At 38.4% G+C, this 15,260-nt stretch overlaps 1 protein-coding gene across 3 annotated transcripts in view; it reads right to left on the bottom strand.

Moving 5' to 3' along the window:
- dnah7 (dynein, axonemal, heavy chain 7) overlaps positions 1-15,260 on the bottom strand; it is a 496,694-nt gene that overhangs the window by 128,851 nt on the left and 352,583 nt on the right. For all 3 annotated transcript variants that reach the window (XM_051930473.1, XM_051930475.1, XM_051930474.1), the window contains exons 47-48: positions 14,972-15,126; positions 9,221-9,411 (exon numbers count right to left, since the gene is read on the bottom strand). In XM_051930473.1, the coding sequence (XP_051786433.1) occupies positions 9,221-9,411; positions 14,972-15,126 (346 nt within the window). The remainder of the gene's footprint in view (positions 1-9,220; positions 9,412-14,971; positions 15,127-15,260) is intronic.

Genomic DNA, 15,260 nt, shown 5'->3' with positions numbered 1-15,260 from the left:
ATTATGCTGTATTATGGCTTGAAAATGTACTTATATTAAACTAATGAAATCAATAATAAAGTACTAAAAAGTGGATTCGAGATAATTAAAACACTAAAGATTCAAGAAGGCACATTTATTGAAGGGTGGACCTGACAGAAAAGGCTTTATCATACTGCAACACCAGGGAAGTTATCTGCATATAAATTGAAAGGCCTTACATAATGCTGCTTTTTGCTTTTATTTATATGTGCTTTGGAAAGGAAAACACAAGCCCCCAAAAGCTTTTGTGAGCAGTATTGTGCTGGTGTGTTGTGGAAGCCCAGTTATCTGTAACTGGTATTTGGACTTCACAAAGAGACCTGAGTTAAGCTAAAGGAGTTAAAGAACTGACATGTGTTGTTCAGCCTAGATACTTTAATATTATGGCTGCCAGTTAACTGTATTATACTGAACAGTACAGTTATACAGTAGTTATACAGTACGGCTGCAAACAGAATGGACTGCTTTTAAATGTATAGCCTTTTAAACAGTTGATGGCTGGAACCTCAGGAGGATGCACTAAATTTTAAGGTAATGTCTGTTACAGGCCATCATATGACAACAACAAGAGAAATAAAGGAGTCGTATCCCAGCATACACATCAATCAGAATAACTCAATACATAGGCAGTCGCTAAGTCGAAACAATCCAATCTTGTTAAAAAAAAAATTCTTTAAAAGTACTATATTATTCTTATCATATTACAGCTACAGAAAATGGTGTCACTGGGATTTAAATATCTTAATTTCAACAGCAATAATATATTGTGACTTTATGTTTTTCAGAAATACCAAGGCTACATCTTAAATTTTCTATGGTAGTTTTCTAAATCAAAAGAGTGGCATTAACAAATAGTTTTATTGTCTCTTTTTTACTATAAACCTTCTTGGGAATTATTATTTCTGCCAGGGATTACAATTATGCATGGAGTTTAAGGGGTGGCTGGGAGACCCTGGCCTCCCAACAGATGCACTATAGTAAGAGCCAATCTTAGAAAGTTAATGTTTGATGTTAAATTAATATGTTTGCTTAATTTCTATAGAATTTCAGTTTCTAATAGCAATATGGTATCGCCTCTTACTCAATTGTAGGTTAACGATAGATAGAACTTTCTTAGCTATATCTGTGAAACAGAGTGTTAATTAAGCCAGTTAGGAAATAGTCTTTCTTCTAGGATATTAGTTATTAGATTTTTTTGTGTGAACTGTTTTGCTGTGAAATTTTACTAAAACTTTTAAAATGATGACATTTGCTCTGTGGAATTATATCAGCATGTGTCACACTATTGCTTGAATCATCCTATGAGGTGAAGTAAAAGCTGCCAAACTTTGGTAATCTTGGATAAACGCAGCAACATTTTTCATCAGAAAACTGTCTTCAGAAGGCTTTGAACTGGAAACTACCATCTGAGGACTTGTCTGTGAAAGAAAAAGAACTGAGCTACTTCGAGGTACTGTGCTCTTCTCTTCTATTTACACATGATCGCAGCTGAAAGCAAAGTCACCGAACCTGAATTTAAGAGGATTTAAGAGACTGTGATAGAATATAAAGGCATCATGGATGATTGGCTATGTTGTTGCCTGAGATAAGGAAGCCTAACTTGTCTGTCTTGGTGGAGCGCCCCAGTTGTGACGTAGCTGTTGCTAAGAAGCTGTTTGTCTAGAAACGCACTGTCAGACTGCTGTTGTAAAGATGTCACAGCGGAGCTCAAGTGAAGTTACAGGGAGGGATCTGAATACAGACTCAAAGCCAGAGAATGTGCTTAAGGATCTTAAAGATCATATAAAGAAAAGTCAAGAATAGCTTTCTGATCTTATGACTGAAATTGAAAGCCTTAAAGTCAATCCTGCAAATTTCGCCAAGATAGTGTAGCTGTTTGAAATCTTCCACAATATACATAGTCAGGTTGAAGATCTGAATGGAATGATATTATTCTTGTTAAATAAAGTAAAAGCAACTACAAAACAGAAACAAGCGGTCGCAGACAACTTTAAGATTTGGAATGAATTTAGTCTTGCTACAGTGGCATGGCTTAATGATACGAAAAGGTTTTTAATAAATGAACCTAATGAACAGCTTGTTAATCAAACCAAAGTGTTGCTACTGCCGCGGAAAATACCAAATCTGAATGAAATCTCAACATTTGAAGCATATTAGTATGATTAGTTTTGATTACTTCTTTAAGTTCTTTCTTTAGCCTATTGTATCATGTCATTAGTGATAAACTTAACGTGCTGAGAGCTGAACTTGAATTTGTATCTGTTCACTGCCAGCCAATTATGAACACTCTGACTTCTTTTGAGGCACAGTCATTCATGGCTGTCGATGTCTACAACAAAGTGTCTGACTTACTGTCTTGCCTGAAATCATCCGGATTTCCAATTGCAACCAGCAGGTGTGAAGATGCAAAGCACAATGCTGCTGCGAAACTTAGAAGAATATTTTGTGGGAACCAAACAGCCGGCAATAGACCTATTCAGATCTGTGAGAATATTTGATCCAAGACAGCAACCACTCTTATCGAAGAATTTTGCTGATTATGCACAATCAGTGCCAACAATGATGGCTGCAGCAGATGAATGGCAAGCTTATCTGGACATAGCATCTCGTGAAGTAATTCCCGCTGATATCACTGCTTTTTGGCGTGCCTTAGAGGACAGACTGCCTCGCTTAGCAGCTCTTGCTAAAGTTTACATTGCGTTGCCGATCTCTTCTGTTGATGTGGAACGTTCGTTCTCAAAATTTGGATCGGTGTTGTCACCACTGCGATGTTCTCTGTCACAAGAAAACCTACGAGCTTACAGTGCCGTTTTCTTCAACAATAAATAAACAATAACTTTAGAAACATTATTCAATAGTTTGTTGAGAATAATATTATGCCTACATATGTTTCAGCATCGTTTGCCTAAAGCAAATCTGTGGATTAAAATGTGCGGATGTGAACGCTTTGATATACCTATTTGATTAGTATTACGAATTATGATTGATTATTATTAAGTATTAAGAATAATAATAATTGCATTTATTTTGCTTGGGTTACGAATTAGTTTTATGGAGTTCTGGTACTGCATTTGCCGCGCCGCGGTACGCCACGGAATTTAAAAAAACATGCCGCGGAATTTACGGATTCTTGCCGCAGTAAATCGTGGGCCCTACTAATGACTATCTCAGGGGCCGAAAATCAGAGTTTCAGACAGGATGTGTGGGATCTACCTGAGCTCATGCAGAAGCAAACCAATAGTCAGAGAGCAGTCATGGAAGGTCAGGAGGAAGTCGCTGAAGTCGCTATGTTAGCCCAACAAAGTGATAAGCAAAATGAATCTCCTGCACTGTGTGCTGAAGTTCCACACAGACAGGTCCTTTTGTTTTCAGGTGACCCATTGGCTTATGCAGGCTTCATCAGGGCCTTTCATCAGGACGATGTGTTAGAGGACCCTCAAAATAAAGTATATTATTTAATCCAGTATACCAGAGGCTTCCCTCAAGATATGGTTAAAGGTTGTGCCTGAATACCACCAAGGCCAGGCTACACAGAAGCCAGAAAGCTACTTGACAATTACTATGGCCATCAGATATACATAGTTGACGCATATCTGGGTAAAGCATTGAAATAGCCTCAAATAAGGCAAAATGATGGAGCGGATCTTAGAGATTATGCAGTCTGCCTTGCTAGTTGTATGAATGCTATGTCCAATGTAAAGGATGGTGAAGGATTCAACAGTAATCCAAATATTTGTACTTTGCTATTTAAGCTCCCTTATCTTTTACAAGAAAGGGAAGGCAGAAGGGCAGATATGGCCCACCTAATTACCTTTATACATTGTAAGGCAAAAATGTTGTTGCATCCTGTACATGGGGATGGTCCACAAAGTTGCACATACCCAGGAAAAAAAAAGAATAGACCGACAAGGGAAAAAAAAAACAGATGACTTTGCAAAGCACAGTGGTAAGCTGCCTAAACATTCAATCAATCGTATCTCAAAAACAGAAATAGAGGAAATGTTGCACCAACAGTACAATTCAGACTTTCCAGAGTGCAGCTGTCAAGAGAAAGACGAAATGTCACAGGATGACATCAAGTTCATGCGCATAGCCTCAGAATCTGCAGGACTGGTAGGTGGCCACTACTATTTAAATCCGCCTTTAATAGATGAAACACTGAAAATGTCAAACAATTGCTGCATCGCTGAACAGCGTGCTACTGGGCTCAAAAGAAAACTTAGCAAAAATTCAGGTTTCCATGAAGACTACAAAGCTTTCATGGGAGACATTATTGAGAAGGGTTACGCTGTCAAGGGACCCAAAGAAAGGCTGAATTGTAATGAAGGCAGGGTGTGGTACATTCCACATCATGGTGTGTATTATCCAAAGAAAAACAAGATTTGAGTGGTCTTTGATTGTGCAGCCACCTATCAAGGGACTTCACTTAATGAACAACTACTGAAATGTCCCAACTTATCTAACACACTCATTGGTGTCTGTACAAGATTCAGGGAGGAGCCTGTGGCAGTAATGGCAGACATTAAGTCAATGATCTACCAAGTTAAAGTTCCAGATAAAGACTCTCATCTTCTACACTTTTTGTGGTGGCCTGAAGGTAACCTAAATAAAGACTTTAAAATGACATCTTTTTGGTGCTACTTCTTCACCCAGTTGTGCTTCTTATGCTTTGCATAGAACAGCTAAAGATGGCAGAGATGCATTTCCTGAGGAAGCCATTAACACCGTGCTCCATAATTTCTACGTAGATGACTGAGAAGAAATGAAATAAGATATATAAGCCTTAAACAGAATTTTTCTTAAACAAGAACTTTTCTCTTCCTTAATATCAATTTTTTCTCCATTTAACTGTTTTGCTTCGAAATTTTACTAAACTATCACACTATTGCTTGAATCATCCTGTGAACTGAACTAAAAGCTACAGAACTTTGGTAATCTTGGATAAACACAGCTACATCTATGTTACTAAACTAAATCCATCCATCCATTTTCCAACCCGCTGAATCCGAACACAGGGTCACGGGGGTCTGCTGGAGCCAATCCCAGTCAACACAGGGCACAAGGCAGGAACCAATCCCAGGCAGGGTGCCAACCTACTGCAGGACACACAGAAGCACAACCACACACCAAGCACACACTAGGGCCAATTTAGAATCGCCAATCCACCTAACCTGCATGTCTTTGGACTGTGGGAGGAAATCGGAGCGCCCGGAGGAAACCCACGCAGACACGGGGAGAACATGCAAACTCCACGCATTGAGGACCCGGGAAGTGAACCCAGGTCTCCTAACTGCGAGGCAGCAGCACTACCACTGCGCCACCGTGCCACCCTACTAAAATAAATTTATAATAAATTGTATTTTTCCTCAGAAGTTCTTCTAAGGCCACAGCTAATGTAAACATGTTAATAGTTAATGCATAAGATAATTAAAACCCATTCTACTACCATAAACACCCTTGCACGTTGCCTATTCTTAAAACAAACAGAGAAGCATTCTGTACAACTTCAATTATGGATTAGTTTACTGTTTCAAATTTTCATTAAGGTGGAGAGATCACTTCAACTTTTGTAGTTCGTATACATGTCAGATAGCCGCTCCTTTTGGCAAACCGATCCTCAGTAGTCAGTCCAAGCTATGGAAACAATTGTTGACTTGCACTTATGTCTGAAGGTGTTGCCTATTCAAATGGTGCTGCGTCAGTCTTAGTCTCATACATCAAAAATTTAATAAACAAATATGCCTCTCCTTCATAAAGTAAATAAAAAATAAAAACACTACAACTTTTAAATGTTACATCATGCGAAAATTTTCTAACTTCTTTAAAAATAAGTACTTAATCTGCCACAATTAAAATAAATAGGCAGTCCCCAGTATGATAAGTATAGTCAAAAAAATTACTCAAGTTAGTGTTTCTGGAATCTTGGCAGAGAAAATGTAACTTATGAGCCAAAGGTAAAAGAAACAGAAAGCACCCGATAGAAGGGAGAAGTACCCATAACATGAAATTCGTTGATGGCCTCTGAAGCACATTTTGGGTCAACAAAGATTACATGTTGTGAATGCCCAATGGGATGGACGGGCATCCCTACCAGGAGGGGAGATGGACAGGCATCCCAACCAAAAGAGAGAAAGGTGACTTATCCAGGCGAAGTGGATGGACAGACATCCCAGTCAATAGAGGGGACGATTTCTTACCCAGACGGGAAGCCCCAAGCGCCCCGACCAAACACATGTGTAACATCTTCCCTGGCTGGGATAGAAGAACAGGGATAGACTGTCTCTTGGGAGTGCTTATTTTCCCCATTTGCTAGATGGCAGCAGCCTTTGATATTAGTGCCCATTTGGGAACCAGCAGGTAATGCCAGGAGTTGTATTTTGGCAGAGCAGTCCTGTCTAGGTCTATGGGTGTCACATGAGGGTGCTGCAGAGAGAGGTACTGCCTATTATGTGGGACTTCCGTGTGATCCGGAAGTACTTCCAATGGGCAGTATCCCTGGCACCAAATGTACTCCTGGATCCTCAACAAAAGTGACCGTACTCCCTTGTCCAGGTGAATCGGAGCTAGGAAGAAGGAAGTCAATGCTTGACTGGAGGGGGGCAGTGAGGTGGTGAAAGGAGACGTATTGGAAGGAGAGAAAACCTGTGCTTGTGCTTATACTGAGGTATTTTTGTATAAGAAACAGCCTTTTATTTGAACCTGGGACAGTATTTGTGTGTTCGTGTTGGGGTTTGGGGCTCACTGGCGGCCTCGGTTCTGTCACAGTGTCCTGAGGCATGAGAGATCTTGAGACAGACTGGGTGCAGCAGGAAAGATTGAGTCTCTATGCACAATTCATAACTGGAGTCATAGCCTTCCTGGGTTGAGCTGCTACAGGACTGAAGTCAAGAAAAAAACTGTATTCACTGGACTTTGCAGAACAGGATTAGATAGATAGATAGATAGATAGATAGATAGATAGATAGATAGATAGATAGATAGATAGATAGATAGATAGATAGATAGATAGATAGATAGATAGATAGATAGATAGATAGATAGATAGATAGATAGATAGATAGATAGATAGATAGATACTTTATTAATCCCAATGGGAAATTCACAAATTAGACGTCTTTCTTGTCTCCTTCAGAATAACCTGGTGGTCACTAAGGGGAGAAACTTTAATATTAATGGTCGCAGATGGGATGAATTTTGATTAGTCATGTAAACCCTGTGGCATCTCTCAACAATAAGTGAATAATTACCAAGGGCTGGAAACACAGATGGCCAGAGCTCATTTAGAAATTCAATGGTGTTTCCACTTTCAATATTCTGTTTCATTCCCAGGATGTAAATATTGTTCTTGTGGTTCAGTGAGCTTACCACTTAATGCCAACACCTGACTGTCCAACAAAGCTATCTGCTTATCATGGTGATGGGCTGTTTCCGGCAGCATTTTAATTTCATGCATGTCCTTTGGGCCATGCCGAGCTCAGAACAGAAGCTTTGCTGTAGGTATTCACAAGTGACGGATACCTGGTTGGAAACAAACTGCTTCAGATTATTAAAGAGAGTCTCCATATTGAAATTATCGGTGTGCTCACGTTCTGAATGCTGTGACATTTTCACAGGGTTAGAGAAAATGGAGTGACATACTTGATCCAGATATCTCCTAATGATTCCAGGAAAGTAAGAAAAATAAATAATACAAACTGTACAGTTCTGGGAGGGATAGAGCTATAAAATTAGGGTTTAGAGAGTACAGCTAGAGAACTGCCTTAACTTGTGCCCATCAGTTAACAAGGATCTTGCAGTCTCCAGTGTAAATTTAATTAAAGAATGGTATTATAGGCAACAAACATCCAGTGAGAGATAGTTTTGTGTGTGAAAACAACTTGTTAATGAGAAAGGTCAGAATAGAATGGCCAGACTGCTTCAACAGGAAGGCCACAAATAATCAAATAACAGCTTTTTACAGCAGTGGTTTGCACAAGGGGACCTCTGAATACATAATGTATTAGAACTTGAAGGTCATGGATTGCAACAGCAGAAGACCACGCCAAGTTCTACTTACATCAAATAAGAATGGCTACATTAGGCACATGATCACCAAAATTGAATATTTGAAGATTGGAAAAAAAGTCAGATGGACTGGAAAATCTCATTATCTTCTGCAACACAAAGATAGCAGGGTTCAAATTTGTCATAAACAACATGACAGATCCTGTCTTGCATCAAATGTACAGGCTGCTGAGTGTAATGGTGTGGAAAATGTTTTTTTGTCATTCACTAGGCCTTGGAATACCAGATAGCAGCGTCTAGTAGGATGTCATGGTATTACATAAAAGATGCATTATCTGAAACTATTTCCACAAATATTACACTGACTTCAGTTTAATCCAATGGCTTCCACAATACCGCCATTCTAAACCCAAAAGGAATCTTTTGGTATGACATGAAATGGGAGCTTTGAATCATGAATGTGTGGCTAAAAAATTTGCGGAAGATGTATGATGCACTTGAATCAGCACAACCTGGAATCCCAACACCTTGTTAAATTAATTCCTCAAAAAAATCAGGCTGTTCTAGCAGGTAATAGATGTACCTAATAAAATGAGCATTGGATGTATGTTCTTATTTTATTTATTTATATTTTTAACACTCAAGCCTGCTTAATCAAATAGATTTTGTGATATAAGCTGTACAAAAACTGTTGAGGGTGTGATGTCTTGGTCTACCAATTATTGCCCCACTGGCATGATAACATTCCCTTAGAGAACAATAAAGTTCTTAAGGAGTGAATAAATTAATTAGTTCTTTGAGTGTCAAAGAACAAGAACTAAAATGCAATTTAGTTTTCCATACTTTAAAGAGTAAATTTTGGGATTTGATTGTATATTTAATAATGAATGAGAAAATATGTTCAAGAATGCGTACACACCATCATTTTTCATCCCATTGTTGAGGTGGGACCCTTGCTTTTTCCTTAGTTGATATTTCAAACACACGTGAGTGAAGATGTGTTTTAAATTTTTCAGTAGGATGTAAATTTAAAATCTTTCTACTAAACAGAAAAGCCAGATCACATAGGAAAAGCATCTAGGGGCTGAGACATAAAACAGAAAATATCCATTTCTGAAACGGGAAGGGGATTGTAGTTAACTCAGGAGATGCCTCTATAATCAAAAGCAAAGACCAAGAAAAGCATAGTGCAAACCTTGACAGATGTTTCTGGCAAGTAGTGGGGATTTCGCAATTTGGTGGTTATGTAGAATCGGAAATCTGGAGCATATTCAATTGTGGCATCACCTAGGCGGATGCATATGCTTCCTCCTTGTTTAAATGTTTGCTTCAAAAGCAGTGGTTCCAGAATAGGGTCAAGCTCCTCACCAACATTTTCCAAAAGCACTGTAAGAGAACATAAAATGACAACATGTTCAATATAAAATTAAATTCTAAACTAATTCATTTTAAGGAAGCAATATTCCAGCTAAATCAGACACCAACTTGAAAAGAAAAAACTTCATCATAACTGCCTTCTTATTATGTAAATTATTTTCTTCATATGTGTTTATAGTAATAAGCCACAGGATAAATGAAAGTTTGACATTGCTGGCTCAAATGAACCCGCCTGGTATTTAGCAGGTACTTTACTAGTTTTTTTAAACAAAATAAATGTCTGCACAGATTATAATTAGGTTTGGCCTTGAGAATTTTGTCACTTAGTGTCATGGAGAGTGCAATGCAAAATTACTAGAATCTCTCATTTAGAATTTGACAGTTTACAATTACCTTGACTGTAGTTAAGCTTTGATTGTACAAAAGGGGACTGCTTCAGATTTGTTAATGTAACATTACGCATGCCTTCTCTCTTAGAATAGGATGCAGTGAATATTAGAAAAAAATAACTTTATTAAGCATTGATTGAAAGGGGAAATAGAACTAGCGCTGTTTCTTCATGATATCTCTCCACTGCATGAACGTCCTGTGCTCACAGTCGGTGCTACAACGAATACTGAGAAGTGCCTTTTCGGCTTTTGTGCAAGATTATACCTTTCAGCCCAGCTCTCTCTTTTCTCTTTGTGCTCAGCTCTTTTTCTTTCCTTCCATAATTATGTTAAAGGCTTCTAAGTTTTCCTCTCAGAGTCACACTCTGTCCATCTCTTCCTCTGTTCTTTGTTCAATAAGCATTATGAGCAATAATGTACATGTAATATGAAACTGCTACTGTATATTACGTAAATATAAAACATAGATGCATTTTTTACAGAGACTGCACCACAGTAAATGTCATCTAAGCATCTAAGGAGAGGATAGCTTATCTCCATAGTTTCTGAACTAGATAGGGAAGCCTTAAATTGAGCAAAGCATGTTAAGTAAATAGATGGATGTATTTAGTTCCTCCAGCCAAGGACAACTTCTGTTCACCCTCTGTAAAGTTGGGAGATACTCCAACTGTACATCTGCATGACTTGTATATGCACCATGGGCTGCTTGCGTATTTGCATGACTAAGGACTGCAGTTGGTATTGGAGGTTAAAACAAGAACACATGAAGAAGACTTCGACTTCAATCTGACTGATGTTTCTACTGACATTTTAACCTGATCTGTGACAATACATTAACACAATTCAATTTCTCTGTATAATAAATAAAGATGTATAACCCAGCCACAGGGGATGCACAAACCAGTGTGTTTCTTCGTATCGGTCCAAAGCCCAGACAAAGTCAGAGAGAAAAGATTGCATTGGTTTGGACGTGTGCAGAGGAGAGATGCTGAGTATATTGGGAAAAGGATGTTAAGGATAGAGCTGCCAGGGAAGAGGAAAAGAGGAAGGCCTAGGAGAAGGTTTGTGGATGTGGTGAGAGAGGACATGCAGGTGATGGGTGTAACAGAGCGAGATGCAGAGGACAGGACGATATGAAAAAAGATGATCCGCTGTGGCAACTCCTAACGGGAGCAGCCAAAAGAAGAAGAAGAAGAAATAAAGATGTATATTACATGCTGGGATGTCTCTGTGAATCCAGATTGGCTCAGTGTGAAGGCATGTATGGAAGGCGCTACATAAATAATAAATAAGTGTGCCACACTGGATGGTCCACTAGAAGTCAATAAAGTTGTTTTCTGTACTTTTGACTCTGAAATTGAGACAGTTTTGTGAAGTGAGCTAGGCGGGGTGTGCTGATTGCCTTAATGGTTTAATTTATTGATTTTAACGCAATCCATTTTTAGTTTTATTGATGCGCAACACCCACATGAAAGCATGTGCCGGATTAATGGGATGATTGCTGGTCAGGCTGTGATGCACTAATCTACAGGTGCCAGGTCAGTGTTAGAACAATTGTGTTTGTTTTGTTTGAATAGTGATCACTGAATGGAGAAGCAAAGGATGAGTGAAGGAAAAGGGCAGCAGTGGCCTGAGGGCTACAAGAAAGTTTGGAGTTGTGGCCATTGTTGCTGAACAGCAGAGCACATGGGATAAAGAGAGCAAGACCAATGAAACAAACAGAAGGAGATAAGTGAGACAGTCACATCCATGTAAGGGCACGTCACCTAGGGAGCTGTGACGATCAACAGAGGTGGCAGCTCCATGAACAATGGGTACAGGTGGATGTGGTTGTATGGCTCCACTGTGACGGACTGGGATGGCAGACCAATAGGATGTGGCTGGCTTCATCAAGGGGACTCCTGGTGTCCTGATGAGGACAGAGGGAGTGAGAGAACAAAAGGAAGCAATGTATTTATTTAATGCACTGAACTATTTATTCTACTATTTTAAATAAACTGATATAGTTCTGATTTTAAAGGCTCGCTTGTCTGCCTTACTTGCCAAGGTCCATCACTATTGATGCCCGGATAAAGGAAGGTGACCTTGGCTGCAGGCCTGGAGAGCTTTGTACAGCATGTATCTATGGTATGGTACAGGGAATGGACATATATGTGTGGTGTGCACGTTCTTCCTCTTTGTCAAAATGTTTCCTCCAAATTTCTTTTCACATATTAAAAAATATCAGGTCCTGGTGGGAAATATCTAATCCTTGAGTTGAATTTTGTGTGGCACCACAAAAAAAAGTTGCTTCCTGAAGTATTTGAACGATGAATGGTAACTGTCAGCCAAAAATGAGCAAGAAACATGTTATGTATATTAGAGTGCGGCATCACAGACTCTATATGTTTAGATATTAAAATAGTATTATCAAAAACCCTGTGCTGGACAGACATCTGCATTAAGTGATTCCAATCCATTTACAATGAAAACAGCAACATTTTTTACCAAAAGCGGTTGCTTTTTCTCATTTTTTTAAATATGCAAAGATATCAAGTTAAAAAAAAAACTCATATGGTAAAAAATAATATATTTCCTGCCCTTTACGCCAATGACTTGTTTACCCAAAGGCGTCAAATGAGTTTCTACAGTAGCATATTAAAAAAAGCCTAACATTTCAATGCAAACATGGTTTTCAAACTTGTTAAAAATAATTTATACTTTAAAAACTCATTAAGTATTCTAGTACATGGGGTTAGTGAACTTATCACACCTGCTGTATGCCTTACCTACACGCACTTAAAGTTGCAATCTGACCTAAAGCATAAGCCAAAAATGTAAAGTATAGCCGGCTTTGCTACATGTCGGTAGGTAATAACAGGAAAGCACTGCTCTGCATTACTCCTGGATTTTAAAATCATAACATCTGCACTTGATACCCTATACCTTAAGTAATTGGAGAGCCTTTCCTCAATGAAATGATTATTAATAAAATAACAGAACACAGGCCTTTATATGCTGTCTTCTTGATTCTGAACGATACTACTGAGGATAAAATATTCTTAATGTGTCATGATAAATGTGCCATTATAGCTTTTCAGCTTTTTACTCTGGAGATATTAGTTAACACGCTGACAATTTATTTTCTTTATTATGATGTACAGAAGGTATAATCTATTAAAAATTCTTAAGGTTATCATTTTCAAATTTCAATTTAGTAGTGGAGTGGATAGATCATAAAGAAGCAAAAGAAGCTAAAAAAATTCTTAAATGTTTTTTTTTTTTTATTTCAAAAATATGGGGATGGGAAATCTGTATTATGGTCTCTTCATTGCAACGTACTTTATCTAAATAAAGTGTCTCTTTCTATAGAAAGTCAAGTTGCTCTGTGGTGTCATAACTAATCAGTGAAGGCAAAGTGAGAGCAGAAGTGTCTGATTGCATTCAAAAGGCAAAATGTAAAGTTATTACTGGATGGCAAAATATGCTTGTAGAATGGTAAATGTGGAGTATGCCTGCTGTAAATAAAAAACTCATGAAAATAGATTGCAGTTTTATGCATTGTGAACAACAGTATATTCATTTGAAAGCATCATTCATTTGAATAATAATATAAACAAATGTAAAAATAATAATGCAAAATGATCTATATTATTATGTATTCAATTTTCCTAATAACAAAAAAATTCTAAAATATTTATGCAATTGATCCTCTGTTGCTTCCCTGCATCCAGTGGTACTGGGAAAGGCTCTGGCTTTCCACAAACCAGCAATGGCATAAGCAGGAACAGAATAGTCATTGCCCTGTGTCCTCCTTTAAAATATAAAATATAAATATAAATATATATATATATATATATATATATATATATAAATATAAAATATAAATATAACATAGGGCGGCACGGTGGCGCAGTGGGTAGCGCTGCTGCCTCGCTGTTGGGAGACCTGGGGACCTGGGTTCGCTTCCTAGGTCCACCCTGCGTGGAGTTTGCATGTTCTCCCCGTGTCTGCGTGGGTTTCCTCCGGGTGCTCTGGTTTCCTCCCACAGTCCAAAGACATACAGGTTAGGTGGATTGGCGATTCTAAATTGGCCCTAGTGTGTGCTTGTGTGGGTGTGTTTGTGTGTGTCCTGTGGTGGGTTGGCACCCTGCCCGGGATTGGTTCCTGCCTTGTGCCCTGTGTTGGCTGGGATTGGCTCCAGCAGACCCCCGTGACCCTGTGTTCGGATTCAGCGGGTTGGAAAATGGATGGATGGATGTTCCACATGCTTAATTTGTATAAATATTTTGTAAGTGTATTTCAATTTGTGTGGCTTGGTGGCTAGGACACTGGACTATGACACTATGACTATGAACCCCACCAAGACAAGTGACTGGAGAATGAATGAATTAGTGAATTTAAAGTATTTAAGAAAATACCATTCTACATTTGTCATTTCTGTGATACAGTTATTAGGAGTCTATTCTTGTAACAATGGGCATAAAACATTAAACCAATACAGGATGGGTCACAGGCCATGTAAATATTTCCAAATAATCCTAAATATAAAGGGTACAGAAGCATCTAGAGAAAGTCAACATGACATAGTAAATGTATTAGCTCTGCATAGACAGTAAGCAGGCGGAGAACTGATTCATGGACCTTGGAGGTGTGAAGCAGCGCTGCCAACCTCTGCACCACTTTACACCTCACAGGGTGGAACACATTTTTTAAATATACCCATAAGAATCTATAAAAGCATTTCCTAATTTTAAGATTTAGATGCGTTCAGGGAATCTTTTCTCCATGCTATCTTTAAAGTTCACATCTCCTGAAATACATGCTACCTTCTGCTATGTATTTATCATTATGTTGACTCCACGATAAAACCAACCCCTCTTTATGTGTGCTGCTAATGTTTAATTAGGCGATTGAAATAGATTTTTATTTTATTACATTAATTAGTGTGTATGTGTGTGTATACGATTACTACAGAATTTTGCTTGCACAGTGATTTCATGTAATTGCACTTATTTAAGGACTACAGTTTTAACAGCTTTCTTAAAGCATTTATGGCTGGTACAGCTCAGCTTTCCTTTGCATTCAATATAATTTTCTCTTCCCTCTCCTTGTCTCTCTCTCTCTCTGTTGCTTGAAAGCTAACGTGTTTTAATGGAAAGTGTGCCATCTAAGGTTCACTGTAAAAATAGCAGGATTACCAGGAGTTCCAAACTGGATACAGTTTTCCAGGGTTCTCACAAAATCAGAATCGCTCAGTTTAATTATATGTAGGCTGTTAGCTTTTTCCATGTTTTTCACCCATTTGTTGGCTTGTCCTTGTGGATCTATCATCAGAGGCCACCTTCTTGCATTCCTGTGAAATTAAAAAGAAAGTGGTCAGCTACATCCAAAGTGCCTGAAAGCTCATTTCTGATAAAAATTGGACCAGTTTTTCAAAATAAGCATGGGAATAATACATATAGTCTGAGGGTTACGTGATTATTCCAT

This window comes from Erpetoichthys calabaricus, chromosome 8, assembly GCF_900747795.2.
Source record: "Erpetoichthys calabaricus chromosome 8, fErpCal1.3, whole genome shotgun sequence".
In the NCBI taxonomy this organism is placed as follows: domain Eukaryota; kingdom Metazoa; phylum Chordata; class Cladistia; order Polypteriformes; family Polypteridae; genus Erpetoichthys; species Erpetoichthys calabaricus.
This window is presented reverse-complemented; position numbering and strand designations above follow the sequence as displayed.